At 32.1% G+C, this 16885-nt stretch overlaps 1 protein-coding gene across 5 annotated transcripts; it reads left to right on the forward strand.

The window, feature by feature from the left end:
• Positions 1–1343: 1343 nt before the first annotated feature.
• LOC114195491 (uncharacterized) lies at positions 1344–12918 on the forward strand. Of its 5 annotated transcripts, none has more exons than XM_028085978.2 (7): positions 1344–1555; positions 2777–3143; positions 11038–11325; positions 11461–11509; positions 11803–12082; positions 12298–12376; positions 12467–12918. In XM_028085978.2, exons 2-7 carry the CDS (start codon positions 2811–2813, stop codon positions 12659–12661), a joined length of 1224 nt encoding a protein of 407 aa, XP_027941779.1. In that variant the 5' UTR covers positions 1344–1555; positions 2777–2810; the 3' UTR covers positions 12662–12918. The 5 variants fall into 5 exon arrangements, with proteins under 5 accessions (XP_027941779.1, XP_027941783.1, XP_027941780.1 ...); XM_028085982.2 differs by having other exon boundaries at positions 12470–12918; XM_028085979.2 differs by having other exon boundaries at positions 1354–1555; positions 2755–3143.
• Positions 12919–16885: the final 3967 nt, after the last annotated feature.

Below are 16885 nucleotides of genomic sequence, written 5' to 3' on the forward strand. Positions count from 1 at the left end.
ATTTGTAATAAAAAATTGTGTATACCTATATATAATGAAATGAATTCGTTTCTTTGATGTATACAATTTTTTTCCCAATTTTACATTTTAAGTAATTGGTATCTTAAACTAAATAATTGTGTTTTCATCTGTACCCCTTGTTAAATCTAAATTTAATTATTTTATAAATTAATATAGTTATTTTATCATTTTATTTTTTAATTACTACTTTTTAAAATTTTAATAATAAAAAATTATATAAATTGTTTATTTAAAAAAATTTCATTAAAAATTATTGAAATATAAAAGATCATAATGAAAAAATTAATAAATTATATAGTTTGAAGCAGCTTAATTATAATAGTTTCTAAAATGGCTTATCTTAGTATACTAATCCAACACTTTTATATCTTTTATATTGATTAATTCAACTTATAAACTAGTAAAATAAATTAATACTTTACTTAATCTTACCAAAGTTACTCTTTTAAACATTTTAAAAAGAATTTGACATGTGATTCAAACGTAATAATTACCTGATTAAGTGAAAATGAACAAATTAATACTAATGCATAATCTAAACGGTAATTTTTTCTGTATAAAAGCTCGTCTTAAATTATAGATGAAGAAAGTAAAATGATTAGTCATTAATAGTGACCCACACAATTTGAAGATTTGTTGTCTATGATAAATTGATATTTCAATTTACATTAGGTATTCGTGTTCAACATGTATCTGTGTTTAACACGTATTGATGTCTTACACGTATCCGTGTCCAACACGTATCCGTATTTGATACTTTAAAATATTTTATAGATACTTATAAATGAAGTATTTAATTTATGAAATCATAATATACTACAAGAAAATATTTTAATAGAGATCAATTTTAGTAACAAAAAATAAGTGACTAATTTATAAACTAAACATTAACACTAAAAATTTCAAAAGTTTACAATTAATCTCTAAATTGTTAACAAAAAATAGTTTTTATTATAAATTAATATAGTATTTTAATTTAAATTCACCTAATAATATTTATATATTTATTATATTTCTAAAAATTACTATATTTTTTTTAATATTTATATATAATGTAGTGTATTCTATTATTCTTAAAATAAATTATAAAAGATGATTATCATATATATATATATATATAAATCATAGTGTACATACCGAATTTGATATATTTATTGTATCATAGGTTGTTGTACTTTTTTAGTTAATATTTAATGATGAAATATTTCATGATGGGCAGTGGTACGACGCCCATAAAAATTACATTCGTATGGGTTCCACGTAATCATTTTCCAATTTTTTATTCATTAGTGGGTCCTGGTTATCAGTTAGCAGAGGGTCATTTTGTAAACTGTCCTTGAATTTGAATTTGAGAGTAAACTAAGTCTCGTTGTATTAGTTTTGCTTGTTATTCCATTCCCTCTCCTCATTCTCGGTTGCGGTTGCATTTGTTGGATTCGTGAAGTTGTTGGTTGGATTTCACTTCATTTTGGGTTACTATTACTCTCCTAAGGTGTGCCCTAATTTCTGTTTCGAGGGGTTGTCATTCGTTGAGGTTCGTTCTCGTCTCCCATGGCCTGAGTGTGTTAGGTTTGTTGGTTTGATGCGTGAATGAGGTTAGATTTGTGTTTTTATTTTTGTATTAATCGATTTGTGGTAGGCGTATTCGGTTTTATTGTGTTTGTGGGTGTGATTTAGGTTTCCGAACGTTGTGGTCTTTGTGGTGTTATTTTGCTTTGGTTAAAAGAGGGTGAGAAGTGAGGTACTGGTTTCCCAACCACAACGGAGTGGTTGGTGGAGTGAACCTCGTCGCACGAGAAACATAGCTTGGCTGAATCGGCTCTGCATTAGAGAACCGTCGTGGAGCGGCCACAGTAGTGTCAAGGTCGCGCTGGTTTTGGCGCTTCAACGCTCCTGTTTACGATGCTGATGAGTTTTGGGGGTGAGAGTTTAGGGAAGAATATGGGATTAGGTGTTGGGAGATTTGAGAAAAGAGAAGCCTTTGTTGAATGGTTGAATAGGTGGATTTATATTCATTGTTCGTTTTCTTTGAGATGAAGAACTACTTGATAATTGAGTTTTTTTTGTTGCAATGTAGTTTGATGGTGATGAATTGTTGGTGAGCTATTTTTAGATTTCTTGGTGATGGATTGTGAAATGGGCTGAAATTTTATTGTTTTGAAGTGTTTTTATTGAGTATGTGAAGATGGAGTGTATTGGAAATTGGAGTCGGAGGCAAATGTAAGAAAAGAGAAGAAATTGTGCTTTGACTTATATGTTAAATTGCAAGAATTAATTGTTTTATTGCCCCTGAAGCCCTACCAGGGAGCTGCCAAAACAAAACCATTATTTCCTTAAAATGATCTAATCCATACTTGCATGGATTGATGGTTTGAGAAGGAATTCTTTTGATGCCCTTGTGGAAAGAGTACTTTGTCAAATATTTGGTTCTTTTAACTAAACTGCAGATCCTATGTAAGAGTGAAATTTATCTTTCTACTCACAATTTTTATTATTGCCATTTTAAATGAGCTAAATATTTGGGTTTCATTTTCTGTGTTAGGATTTTGTTAGTGTGAGTATACGAAGTATTTTAAACTTTATGACATATATGTGGTTTTTGTTTTGTTAATTTTATTATAAATATCACCTAATGGCAAGGATAATTGCTGTTTACTTTCTATGAGCAATTTATGCACTTAGTGTATGCTCGAATGGATCTTCTATCAATGCAACACGAAAATGCTTTGACAGGGCTAGTCTTATCTATGACTAGGTGCTTTCTCATTATCTAAGTGGCAGGAGAAAAAATGGTGACGAGGAGTGTTGTCACTCCCTTAATCAATTATTCGACGGAGTTTAGAACTTACGAAGATGACGCATGGTATACAGTCTACGTTTTGTTCGATGGAGATACTCTCAGGGTGAAATACTTGGATTTCTCTCCAGAAAATGACGTTGTGTTTCATTCTTCAAATTTTCAAAACTGGACAGACCTTGAAGCCTTTAAACAACGTTTCAGACCCCTCTCCAAACAACTTCAAGATGAAGAGTGTGGTTTACTCAATCATGGAACTAGGGTTTGTGCTTCTCATGTCTTCAATCAAGAAGACATTCGCTTTTACGACGCCGTTGTTGATGGGGTCAGTCATGGTTTACTCTATTATACCTTGAGCCTTTTAAACTCACATTTTATGTTTAAATCTACTTTTATTTCTTCGAACATGCAATTCTAGGTTATTAAAATTTGTTTGGTTAAATATGTTTTTGCCCTCTTAACTTTCAGTGAAAATTGAAATTAATCATTCTTCGAAACTTTGACTCAATTTAGTTCCTTAAATTCAGAAATGTTTGGATTTAGTCATTTTAACCAAATTTTGTTAAGTTTATTTAATGTTTCAAACATTTTTCATGTTAGTATTTGAGTTGTTTACACCGTTTGACACATTTTTGCTTCAATGTTAGTTAATAAACTATTATGAAATGTGTTTGAAACGTCAAATAAATCTAGCAAAATCTGGTTAAAAGAACTAATATACATTTCTAAAGTTGGAGACTAAATTGGGTCAAGGTTTCGAAGATGGACTAATTATAATTTTTGCTGAAAATTAAGTGATGAAAAATATATTTAACTCTATACTTTGTTTACTTTTGCAAAATTAAGCGAATTTAGTCTACTACTACTATAACATTAGATTTGTAATGACTTTTTGGTGAGTGATAATAGACATTTGAAGCCATAAGCCAGTGACGTCTTGTTTTAGTTAATCACTCTAAATTGTTGAAAATAGTGAAAATTATGTATAGGATTGATTCCTTTGTGTAGAAAATACATATAGGATAACATATATATAATAAAGAATAACAAAGGAAAATATGGACTAAACGTAGATACACATAATATTGTAGCTAACATAAGATGTATAACATAAAACAATTAACAATACAATCATCATAAAAATATAATCATATTTACTTATCATTGAGTGTCAACAATGATTGCCAACATTGGTTAGTATGACAATGGTTGGGCTCTTCTGGGGTGCATTTAGATGTTGGGATCCTTTGTGGACATATGGTATGGTGGGATTATTTCTCAAGTAAGCCATTTTGGTATGATTGAGGATGATCCTTTCAGATGAGTCATTAACTGAACATGTTGTCTTAAGCCATGTTTGAATGTAGTCCAAAACAAATTTGAAGGCTAAATTTTCATGAAGTTGATTGGTTGGAAGACTAAAGTAATTTTGGTAAAGGGCTTGGAGATTAAATTGCTAGAGAATGTCATAAGTTTACTGATTTTCAGACTAACTTGTGTAGATTGTAGAAAAACACTTTCAAGTACAAATCAACACAGGTTGCCCATCTTGATTTTAAATTGTATATCTACACTTTCTTTTTCAGTGACACTTGGATAAATTCTACATATAATGAAAAGTGTGATGGTTAATGTAATACTAGCATTCTTCTTATGGTCTTGTCAGAACAATCTATTATTAGCACCATATCACATGATCTTAAATGTTTCTTGGACATTTTGTTCCACCCGTTATCGGGTCGCTATCGGACCACCCATTTATAGACCTACGCACGAGATGTATATATCTCAATGTGAGAGGTGTGTGTTGGAAGTCCCACATCGAATAGAGATAAGACAATTTCATAGTATATAAGTGGGATGCAAACCTCACTTTATAAGCCGATTTTATGAGATTGAGTTAGGCTTAAGCCAGTGGGGTTTGCACCCCACTTATATACCATGAAATTGTCTTATCTCTAGTCGATGTGGGACTTCTAACACACCCTCTCACATCGAGGTATATACATCTCGTGCGTGGGTTTAGAAATGGGTGGTTCAATAGTGGCTCGATAGCTGATGGAACAAAATGTCTAAGAAATCTCATTAAGATAGACTTTTTAAACAATGATTCTGATATCAAAAGTTAATATAAACTAAAGAATAGTGTTATCCACTGTAGTGTCAGATGTTATTGCACAAAGTCAGATAAATCTCAACAAAATACCTTCATGCATCAACCTCCTCCAAATGAGTTGAAGCTTGACAATAAAAAAAATTTTCATCAAAGATTCCTATGTCTTTTAATGAGAAGTTTGACCATTACTCCATCTCTAAATCAAAAAAATTAATATGTGATAGATCCATTTGTGACTAGTTCTGTGTTTCCTTGTCAGGGATGAGAAACTCATTTTGGTATTGAATAGAGATGTCAAAATGGGTTTCAACCCATGAACCAACCCGACTCACCATGGGTTCGAGTCGGGTTGGGTTGAGAAAAATTCAATTTTTTCAAAAGTGAGTTGAACTCAATCCGGCTCACTTAACCCACGGGTCGAGCCGGGTTGATGGTGGGTTGACTCACTTAACCCACCAACATTTTTTTACAATTTTTTTTAATTTTTTTAGAATTTTCTTTTATTTTTTTTTTATTTTTTTAATAATTATTTACTACTCCTATTATATATGTTCACAATTTCATATTTTTAAATGCTAGAATGTTGTTGAATAATATTTGAATAGTTTGAATGTTTAATTAATTTGATTGTCAAGTTATATATGTTGATACTTTAATCTTTAACTATAATCTTTGTAGTAAATTATTCAAGGAATCGTCTTATAAACAAATTTTTCTAAATTAACATGACAAAAATGTATAGTTTCTTTATTTATATTTTGTTGAATAGCATGACAAAAAATTTGTAATATTAGTCATGCTTTCTTAGACTATATGGATACTTTCTTGGAAACAATTATTCATATATTGGTGGTGAGCATAATCAAGACAGTGGTTCTTGATTTTATTATAATTGTCATCTCATGGGTTACTTAAAAAATTATTTAAATATTTGAATACTAAAAAATAAATAAATAAATAATTTTTTTAGGTGGGTTGGTGAGCCAACCCACTTAACCCACCAACCCGTGGTGGGTTGAGCCGGGTTGGGTTCACTCATTTTCAACCCGGCTCGTGGTGAGCCAACCCATGTGAGTCGGGTTGGCTAACTTTGACATGTCTAGTATTGAATTTTCCAAAAGTACAAGAGAGGTATTGCTGACTAATTCCTTCTTATTTTTTGTGTTAGTATATGAATTTATAGGAGAATTATGAAGGCTGGGTTTATAAGTTATTTCTTCTTTAGGACAGACCATAACGACCTCATAATGAGTAACAACATGCTTAATACATGTTGTAACAAATTTATTGGTTACTGTTCTAGGATGTGTTTCTATGATTGATGAGTTGGTGGAAACTTGTGATCCTGTAGTTGTAGAATTTGCAATTAATGATTGAGTCACTAATGGTGGGAACATGTTTATACCTTTAACTTGATTTTTCTTCCCAGGTGGTCTACCACTAGTTTTTTTTTTCTTTTGCAATTGTGGGTGCATTTATTGCTTCACCATTTTTTCTCTAGTGAGATTGTTGCCAATGTACCTTGTTGTATGTGTTTGTGTTCTGTACAGACGCCATACCAGTACACATGCCTGAAGGGGTTTTATTAGCAACAAGGATTAGCCTTTGTAAGGTATGATAATCATCGACGACATTTTGCATGTCCTGCACCAATTTCCGAATCAAAAACCCAAGGATTAGGAGAAGAAGATTAGGTCAGACCAACAAAATATGTATATGCATGTGCGATAGATGCAATGAACTAGAAGACTGTTGATCCTTATACCATTTGAGAAATTTGTTGAGCATAGCAGGTGTATTAGATGAAACAAAAGAAGGAGGATCCCCAACTCAATTATGGATTGTTTAGGGCTCTTGATACAAAGGAGAATCCAAGCCTTGCCAGGTTACATCAGCTTGTCCCTGCCTTGTCCAATTTGTCCCGTTTTGGTGTGAGTCATGTCAATTAGGCAAGCATAGTCGTACTTCCTTTCCTCGTAGTGTCACACATGGTGCTTCGTCCCCTTTTGTCACGGTTCACTTTGACATTTAGGGACCTAGCAGCGTTAAGTCTACTTTAGGTTTTCAATACTTTGTTATTTTCATTGATGATTATTCTAGATGTACTTGATTATTTTTGATGAAAAATCGTTTTGAATTATTTCATATCTTTCAAACTTATTTTACTGAAACTAAAACTCAGTTTGGTGTTTCTATTAGAATTTTGCGCAATGATAATGGCTGTGAATATCTTTCTCATTCTTTTAAAAAATGTATGACTTCTCATCGTATTCTGCATCAAACTTCTTGTGGTTATACACCTCAACAAAATGATGTAGCTGAACGTAAAAATAAACATCTTATTGAAACAACTCACACTCTTTTAATTCATGGAGAGGTTCCTGAACATCTTTGGGGTGATGTCATTCTTACTGCATGTTATTTCATTAATCACATGTCTTTTTCGGTTTTAGATAATAACATACCTCATCCCATTTTATTCCCTCATGATCCTTTTCATCCTTTACCTCTAAGAGTTTTGGGTCTAGATGTTTTGTTCATAATTTCAGTGCTCGTCTTGACAAAAGTTTTCCTAGATCACATAAGTATTTTTTCTTAGGGTTTACAAGATCACTAAAAGGATACAAATGTTTTTCTCATTTTCTTAACTGTTATTTTGTGTCTACAGATGTCATCTTTGATAAGTTCTCCCGTTATTTTAAGAGTTAATCTTCACCTCTGTCTCCATCCAATCCTGTCAACGCTCCTAGTACATTTAATGTTTCTGTTGTTTGTGACCCTCTTACTATGTTCTTTTCACCATCAGTTCTGCTCTTCAGTCAACTTCTTCTCCATCGCTCTTTCAGGTTTATAGTCGCTGAAACCGTTCTCAACCACCACCATGTGACTCCAATCAAGTGGCAACTACTCTGTCTCCTCCGACTTTGACACCTGAGTTTGATCTTCCTATTCCTCTCCGAAAAGGTATGCGTTCTACACGTAACCTTTCTCCCCATTATATTGCTTTGAGTTATCATCGACTGTCATTACCTTTTTATACATGTCTTTCCTCTATTTCTTCTATGACAATTCCAAAAATTGTCCGTGAAGCTGTAGCCTATCCTAGTTGGCATCAAGCCATGGCATATGAAGTAAGTGCTCTTCATAATAGTGGAACTTGAGAATTGGTCCCGTTACCGTCAGGGAAATATATTGTTGTTTGTAGGTGGGTGTTTGCTATCAAAGTTGGACCTGATGGTACTATTGATCGCTTCAAAGCTCGTCTTATGGCTAAAGGTTATACTCAAATTTTTGGGTTGGATTTTCCATATGGCAAAGATGACTTCTGTTCGTTTATTTATCGTCATGACTGCTCTTCAACAATGGTCTCTTTATCAACTCGATGTTAAAAATGCTTTTCTCAATGGTGATTTACAAGAAATCTATATAGTAACCTCCTGGGTTTGTTGCTCAAGAGGAGTCTTCTGAGATGGTATATATCGTCTTCGCAAATCCCTATATGGCCTAAAACAGTCTCCCAGGGCTTGGTTTGGAACGTTTAGCAATGTTGTTTAACAATTTGGTATTACTTGGTGTGAAACAAATCATTCTGTGTTTTATCAACACTTGAGTGTTGGATGTGTTTTCTTGATAGTATATATTGATGACATTGTTCTTACAGGTAGTGAGAACCATCACATCTCTCAGTTGAAACAACATTTCTGTCACCATTTTTAGACCAAAGATTTTGACAAACTCAGATATTTCTTGGGTATTGAAGTGGCACAGTCCAATGATGGTATTGTTATATCTTAGTGTGGTAAGTCAATTTCTTAATTCTCCATGTGAAGATCATTGGAATATAGTCATTCATATCTTGAAGTATATTAAATGATCTTCTGGGAAAGGATTATTGTATGGTTAACCATACAAGAGTTGTTTGCTATTCAGATGCTGATTGGGCAATATCTTCTTCTGATAGAAGATCTACATCTGGGTATTGTGTCTCCATTGGTGGTAACTCAAGTGATATCAAGACTGAGTTTGTTAACTCAAGTGATCAGTTAGCATATATTTTTACTAAGTCTTTACGAACGCTTAAAATTGATTATATTTGTAACAAGCTTGACGCATGACTTATATGCTCCAACTTGAATGTGAGTGTTAGATATTGTTTGATATTGTTAAGATATTGTTAATCACAATATCTTCTATTTACTCTATTTATTTTTAGTTATTCCTTTTAGTTGTACCTCTCTATTATAAATAGATTACCGTATGTGTGGTGTATACACAAGGAAGATTAATATCAAACCCTATTTTTCTCTATATTCAACAATATGTTTGGATTTTTATGTGAGGTTTTTTCTTTCTTATTTGAGAAATAATAATGCATGATTTTTTCTTTATTTGTGAGAAGGTTTTATGTTATTGTTTCTTTAGAGCTCAAGGTGAAATGGATCAAAGGATTCTTGGAGCAATGAAACTAGTTGGTTGAAGTAGATGAAGATATAAAAAGAGAGAAAACTCATATTGAGGTTGTTTGAATCTGTTGGGCTGAAGAAGATAATACGTTTTGAAAAGCTCCAGATCGCCTATGATAAGTTAGGGAGTGAGAGTGTTGGTAAATATATAATGAACTCCAAGTCCATGGTGTTTTTTGCCCCAGTCAAAAACACTTAACTTTGTATTTGACTTCTCTTATACTCTTGTTGTAGAGTGTTATGAGGTTTCGTTAAATTCTTGCTTTGGAGAGTGTGTGTGTACTTGGAGTCAAAGGGCATGAGAGGATAGTCTTTGTGTTGTACAAATTTTCACATAGTGTTATTCTCTGGTTGTCATTAGACAATATCGTGTTTTTTCTCCAATTTTGGGGTTTCCACGTTATTATCTTGTGGTTTGCACGTGGAGGAAGTGCTCTATGGTTTGCAGATCTACCTTGGTTTTCACGTGGTGTAACTTGTGAATCTGGGCTCACATGGTGTGCGATCTGTTTCCATAGATGTCGCAGTGGCTCGCATGCGTCTTCCTACAATTGTTTGGAGGAGAACTTGTGATTTGTTTCTACGTTTTCCGACAAGGTAGGAGGTCCGGTGAGGCATGCACGATAAAGGTGGAGTTGTGGCGATGTCCAACATGTGTGTAAGGAGGAGCAGTGGTGCTGCGTCGTCGGCGATTGTGCGCGGTGGGGTCGCAGTTTGGTTGCTCCGGTGATTGTGTGGAGGTCCAGCAGTGGCTATGCGGTGAAGACTTGTTACGTCTCTAGATTTGCTTGAGGAAGGAAGAGATGACGTGACAACTCTTAGTTTGTCAGATTTGAAACTGGAGGACTGTGACACGTTAGCTCCTGGTTGGGAGATTGTGAGTGTTAGAATATGTTTCTCTAGCGGTAATTTTATACACGAGCATTGGCCAATATTAATGCAGGGTGCGTGGTGATTATACACGTGCATTGGTTAGCATTGATGCAGGGTGCATGCAATGTCTTGGGATGATTTAATTCCAAGTGAGTATACTCTTGTTGGAGTATGATTGTTGGTATAGGCAATGAAGATGTGTTTATTTTAATCAGGGTAAAGATTGTTGGGCTGATGAACATAATATGTATTGGAAAGTTTAATATCGCCTAAGATGGATTTTAAGTCCCTGATTTTTCTTATCCCAGTCAAAAACACTAAGCTTGTATATGACTTCTCTTATACTCTTGTAGTAAAATGTTGTGAGGTTTGGTTAAATTCTTACTTTGGATAGTGTGAGTGTATATGAGGTCAAAGGCATGAGGTCAAAAGGCTTGAGAGGGTAGTCTATGTGTTGTACAAATTTTCACATAGTATTACTCTCTAGTTGTCATTAAATAATGGTTGTGGTTTTTTTTTTTCAATTTGGGATTTTCACATTATATTCTTGTTTCCTTGTTTTTATCTTATTTTTATGTTAGTAGAATGGTTTTTGAGGGTAAAGATGATAATGTTCTTAATTGATGATGTGTTTTTTCCGACCAAATGACGAGAATAAAAACATATACACCTTTGGTGTTCGGAAAATAACAATAAACTTTCTTATATTCTAGATTAAAATTACTTCAGTTTTACCTTTGGGCTTGATATTGTGTATGCTTACATAGGTGCAACAAAGAGAACATTCTTGGAAAACAGGAGAGGAACAATGCTTCTGTACTTTTATACTTTTTTGGTTGCATGGACCAAATGCAAGAAAATTGACTGCTACATCAATAGAGAACATTTGTGTAGTTCAGCCTAAATGGGAGCTAGATCGTGCAGTGGCTTCATTTGTGGATAATTGTTCTTCTTTTTTAATGCCAAAGGAAGATTCTGGCTTTGGAATGGTTCCATATCGAGGCAACAGGTCTAACTCCGCACGTCAAATTACTTACTTTGGAAGAATGATAAAGGCAAGTAGTACATGCCTCTCTATGTAACTACGATTCCTTTCTATGACCTTGCTTGCTGAGGAAGATATAAAAATAGTGATACTGGACGTGTTCTGGGTGCTAATATTATATCCTCTAATCTATTGCCCTTTACAGGAAACACAATGTGCTAGGCGGTCTATAGTGAGTGCATATTCACCTGAAGGTTTGTTCCGATGTATAGTAGAGGTTAACACTATAAGTAAATTAAACTCGCTAGGTTCAGCTTCAAAAACCTTTTCGCTGCGATTAAGAAATTTATGGCTCTTTTCACAGCTTTTTCTCTATTTAACATAGTTCTAGACACCCCAGTATTATATTCATCAACCTTGACTTTTATTAGGGTAGTAGTTATTTATATTTTTACAAGGATGTTCCATAATATGAATCCTCTTACCTTTTCCTTTGATTTTTCCTTGGATTTCGTTTGATTTTTATTTTTCCTTATATTTTGTTTAGTCAGTTGTCACGACCGAAGAATGGAAGACAGGGATCTCGGGGGAACGAAAAATGTGTGTATGATAATGATTACAAATATGGATAAAAAGTTATGTTCATCTACAGTTGCAGAATTCTTACGAAGACATACTTCTCTATCAGTCAGAGTCTTCATTTTTCCAAATTTGTCAATGGAGGTATATACTAGGGGAGCCATTATGGTGCATTCTGAAAAAGAGTTCCAAGAGCTGTGTGGCTTTTTGAATAATCCCAACTGCATCATAACATCTTCAACTGGCAGGTATTCTACATTTTAGCTCTTAAATATTGATGTCTACTATGGTTTTCATTGTTATTGTGTTGTTTCAACTTAACGTTGAAACCAGGCTTGTCAATTTCTTTTTTTATTTCTTATTAATTGTTTTAATAACTTAACCATCAATTCTTACAAAATTGTATATATACTGATTTAGTAAAACCTCTGTTTAAAATTGATCTATTCATTGTGGTTTTTAGGCCTTGGGTGGTACTTGAAAAACTAGTGGGATTAGAAAATATTAAAGCATCAATAGGAGAATTGGTGCATATATCAGAGGTAGGTTTGTATCCAGAATTTTACTTCAGAAAGTTGTTTATACAAGGTAGTAATAATCCTCACAGGCTATGTTTTCATTGTTTTCTTCAGCAGAATATATTGCAGGAAAAACAGAGAGGAACAATGAACAATTTGAAGGTTGTATATTCAGGAAGTAAAGAATTCAAGATAGCTAGTATTATGAGGGATTTGTTTTGGGCATTTTCTGAGCACCAAGAACGCTTAAAGAAGAGGCTTGCATTTGAGGAGAGAAAGATATTTGCAGCTAAAGAAGAACTAGCTTAAATGTTTGTCCTTCGCTTCTTACTGTTTTTTTTGTGCTCATATGTGTAAATATGTAAATACGATGACTACTGCAAGCCTATGGCTTACTTTTTCTTTTCTTCCAAAATTGTTGATATTAAAGCGTCAAGAAAAAGTTGATCGGTCCAGAACTTAGGTTTTAAAGTTGATTTTTATATTGTAAAACCTAATTTGCAGGAATGCAAAGAAAAATAGTGAGATGTGCGGATAGAGAAAAGAGAAAAGATGAAAGCCTACAATTTCTTAGTGCGCCCACAAATTCTCAAAATGAGCATTTTACATGTTCTGGAAACTTTCTGTAAAACATTTTCTGAAATTTTCAGAATAAAATTTTTAAAACAGAACTTTTAGGATGAGATTCTCATAACAGTTTTTAAAACGTATGAAATATATTTTGGAAGAAGTTTTTTCAAAATTAATACAATGTCTAGCAGAACGAGTTTAAATCTTACATGAAATAGGTTATGGAAAGAGATTTTCAAAATGAGTTTTTTTTTTTTTTTTCTGTATTTTTTCTCTTCTGCAGCGTTCTTTCTGTTTTCTTCCTCAATAACAGTGGCCATTATGGAAAATGGTAGTGTGGTACAATGATGAAAGATATTTGAGTCTTTTTCTATTATCGTGGGGTGTAGTTTGTAATTATGGATGTGCAGAAAACAATAGCCGAATACGAATAGAATTATCCAATGACCAAAAATGATTATTTTTTTCACAATAAACCCTAATAAAATAAAAATACCCTAGTAAACTATGTCAGTATGTATTACCTAAATAAATCTATTTACTTTTCATATTGTGAGTTTGATGCCCATCTTCAAATTGGTATCATAAACATTATTTTTTTCCTTACACTACCTAGTGGAAAATAGCTCCTTATACCATATTTCTATACAGGGATTTTGTTTTTACTTTTTTTAATAATTTAAACAATGTTCAAATTATTTTCATATTATTGTATTAGAAAAATTGATAATTAATAATGAATCTATTTATTATGATTAAAAAGAAAAATGTTTATAATACTAATTAATAAAAAAAATAATTAGAATTCATATTATTTCTAGTTTTATGTAAAAAAAATATCATATGTAATTAAACTAATGATTATTATTACCAATCAATAATGAATGTATTTACTCCGTTATTAAAACTTTTAAGATTACATTTTTAATATTTAAAGAACTTTTTGTGAAATTTCATTAAGGAAGTTAAATAATAAATTGAGTCTTTTAAATATGATTTTATAGAAATTGTAAATAGTATAAATATTTTTATAAAAAACACTTTATTATTATATTATCAAAACATTCAAATTATAAATAAAAATTAGTTAATTGAATTTTATTTTATAAAAACTATTATCTATTTCCTTTTTCTTCTTCTGCACTCTTTCTAAGTTTTTGACCGATTTATTTCAATGTTTAAATATCGAAATACATCATAGGAATCCTTGTGAAGAGCTCTACATTCCTATTTGAACCTTGTTATGTTGAATTATTGTCTTATGGTGTAAATAGATTGATTGTTTATGATCAAGGACTATATATATATATAGTATATGTGAGAGTAAGGTACATTACTTTTAATTTATTTTTGCCTTTTATGGTTTATAAAGGAGATGAAAACACCTATTAGAGGCAATTGAGAAAATTGATATATCTGCCATGTCTCTAGTTTTATACAAATTCATTGGATGAGCCAACATTAGTGAGTGAAAATAAAAAATTAAAACTCTAGTGAGTTGTGGACGTTCTACTCGCTGAGCGAGCCATAGTTCGCTAGGCGATTCCAATGAAATGGGCTTGGTCGCTAGGCAAACGAAATTGTTAGTAGGAAAGAAATCTTTTTGAAAAATCCAAAGAGCTTAGGTTGGCTGTGGTCATTGGGTCACTAGTTAAGAATGTGAGATTTTTACTCACTGGAGATTGTTAGACTTTTAGATTCCCAGTGGTCATTGAGCAACCTAATTGCTTTCAATTTGAAAACTTTGGGCAAAGTCGATGAATTTGAAAACTCTCAATTGCTTACTAGGCGAGTTAAAGAGCTCACTTTGCAAAAAGGGGGGATTTTAAGAAGCAAAATTATATTCTTTTAAAGAGAAAAAGTGTGTTAGGTTAAGTAGAGCCTAGGCAATGGGTAAAATCTACCGAGGTATTGAATGTCAAGGATGAAATGTTTTGTTGTGTGATTTAAGATGTGTATTATGCAAAGATTCTTGAACGTGATTATGCAAACTATTAGATGTTCGAACTCATATAAATGAAAGTATTTAACTAGTGAGAATCGATGAAGGTTCCTATAATTAAATTTAGTGTGAGTCGAATAAGCAAGATTGTAAAATCGTACAAATCGTAGTCTTCTCGTATCTCTTTTACTACATTTCCATACATTACTTCACCTTTTTAAATTAATGGTTTTCAATTAATGTTCAATCCCGATTAAAAAAAAGGCACATTATAATGTTTTTCTTACATAATCTTCAATACGTAAAATTACACTTTTCTCCTTGTAAAGTCACGATTTCTTCTTCTCAAGAAATTCAGAAATCACTAGCTCACAAACTCACGCCAATAGCAAGGTTTTGCTTTTACACCTATTTTTTCACTAGAAACCAATCTCACAAGCTCACAACACCAAGACAATTTAGCTTTCGCATCTCCATGTTCACTGAAAACCACTCATACTCACGAACTCATGACACTGACATTTTTTGTTTCAGAAGGAGATCTCTTTGATCACTAAAAAAACTAGCATCCAATTACTAATGAAGTAGAAAAAAGAAGAAATATTTGAGGTTATTATGGGTTGGTAGCAAATATTAATGAAAAAAAATAAGGTTTGATATTAAAAATGATGATTAGAAATTGAATAAAGAAAAAAGACCAAGGGGAAAATGTTGGGAGTTGTAGAAATATTTTTAAGAAGAGGGTACTAAGTTCACAAACCACAAGAAATCAACTATCGAAGAAGGATAAAAGAAAAAGTACTTGTAAAGATTTAACAAAGTTTATCTACAAAAATATCATACCATTTGATGTGCCAAGAAGAAAAAAGATTCAGAAAGATTTCTAATTCAATTTCAAATTATGACTCGAAGATTTAAGTCACTTTCATACCATGATCAATATATGATTCATGATTCATGTAGATGGACCAATAAGAGAAAATGACTTGGAATTTTTTGTTAATAATCCGAAGTGTTCTTCTTAAGTCTATTGATGCATTTGATATCTTAAAAATAGTTGATAAAATAAATCCGCGAAAAGAAGGTTTTCCGAATTATAAGAGACAATATTATAAAGGAGTTGGTGAGCTCTTAATGAAGAAAAAGACTCTATCGAAACCCATGTGTTGCATATTACATTGACTTAATGTTAGAAAATTTAGATGTTCATCAAAATACAAAATGGGAAAAACTCTAATTCAGAAATACATGTTTTTTTTTATAGTTTTTTTAGTGTTAACAACTTCAATAAGACGAATAATTCTTATCCTAGTTTGAAGGGAAGCTAATAATACTTATTTTCAATTGATTAAATACTAATTTTTGCTTATCCTCATTTTGAAGGACAGCTAATAATACTTACTTTTTAATTGATTAATTAGTATTTTCTTTTTCAATTAGGATGCTAGTTACTTTTCTATTGTGTGTATAATTATATATTGAACGATGAGTTGAGTTTTCTTGCTCTTTGATTTGTATATTCTCTCTCTTTTATTACAGTCAAAAATTATAAAAAGAAAAGTCGAATCAAGAATAACTCAATTTATTTGTGGTCCCAATCGTAAGTAAGATAAATGAATTAATCTTTTCTCAAACATCATTATTTCTACAACTGTTAAATGAAAAAAAAAAGTTTTATTTTCAATTCTCTCTTTGCATTCACTTACCCTTTTTTTTTTGCATTCACTTACCTTTAATTCTCACCAATAATATTCTGTGTAAAACGTAGAACATTATCCAAAAACCTAAAAATGAGTGAATGAACAAAGAAACTTGTATTAATATATATATACATTATACACATATTACGTGTTAGACTAAACCAACTTGTGCCTCATCATGCCTCCACGTGCTGGAAATTCTGTGTTCTAATTCGATTATATTTTGGAAATTTTTTACTACCTAATGGCATTAATATTTTTGAACATATCTTTGGAAAAGTTATATTAAGTTGAAAGATGACATATGAACCAAAACTAACT

This window comes from Vigna unguiculata, chromosome 8, assembly GCF_037176805.1.
Source record: "Vigna unguiculata cultivar grain cowpea cultivar isolate G323 ecotype 2 chromosome 8, ASM3717680v1, whole genome shotgun sequence".
Classification (NCBI taxonomy): Eukaryota; Viridiplantae; Streptophyta; class Magnoliopsida; order Fabales; family Fabaceae; genus Vigna; species Vigna unguiculata.

Coding starts and splice junctions, on each gene's coding strand:
- LOC114195491 (XM_028085978.2), top strand. CDS start 2,811: ATGGTGACGAGGAGTGTTGTCACTCCCTTAATCAATTATTCGACGGAG. Junction 3,144..11,037: donor ACGACGCCGTTGTTGATGGG/GTCAGTCATGGT, acceptor ATGCTTACATAG/GTGCAACAAAGAGAACATTC. Junction 11,510..11,802: donor GAGTGCATATTCACCTGAAG/GTTTGTTCCGAT, acceptor TATTTTGTTTAG/TCAGTTGTCACGACCGAAGA.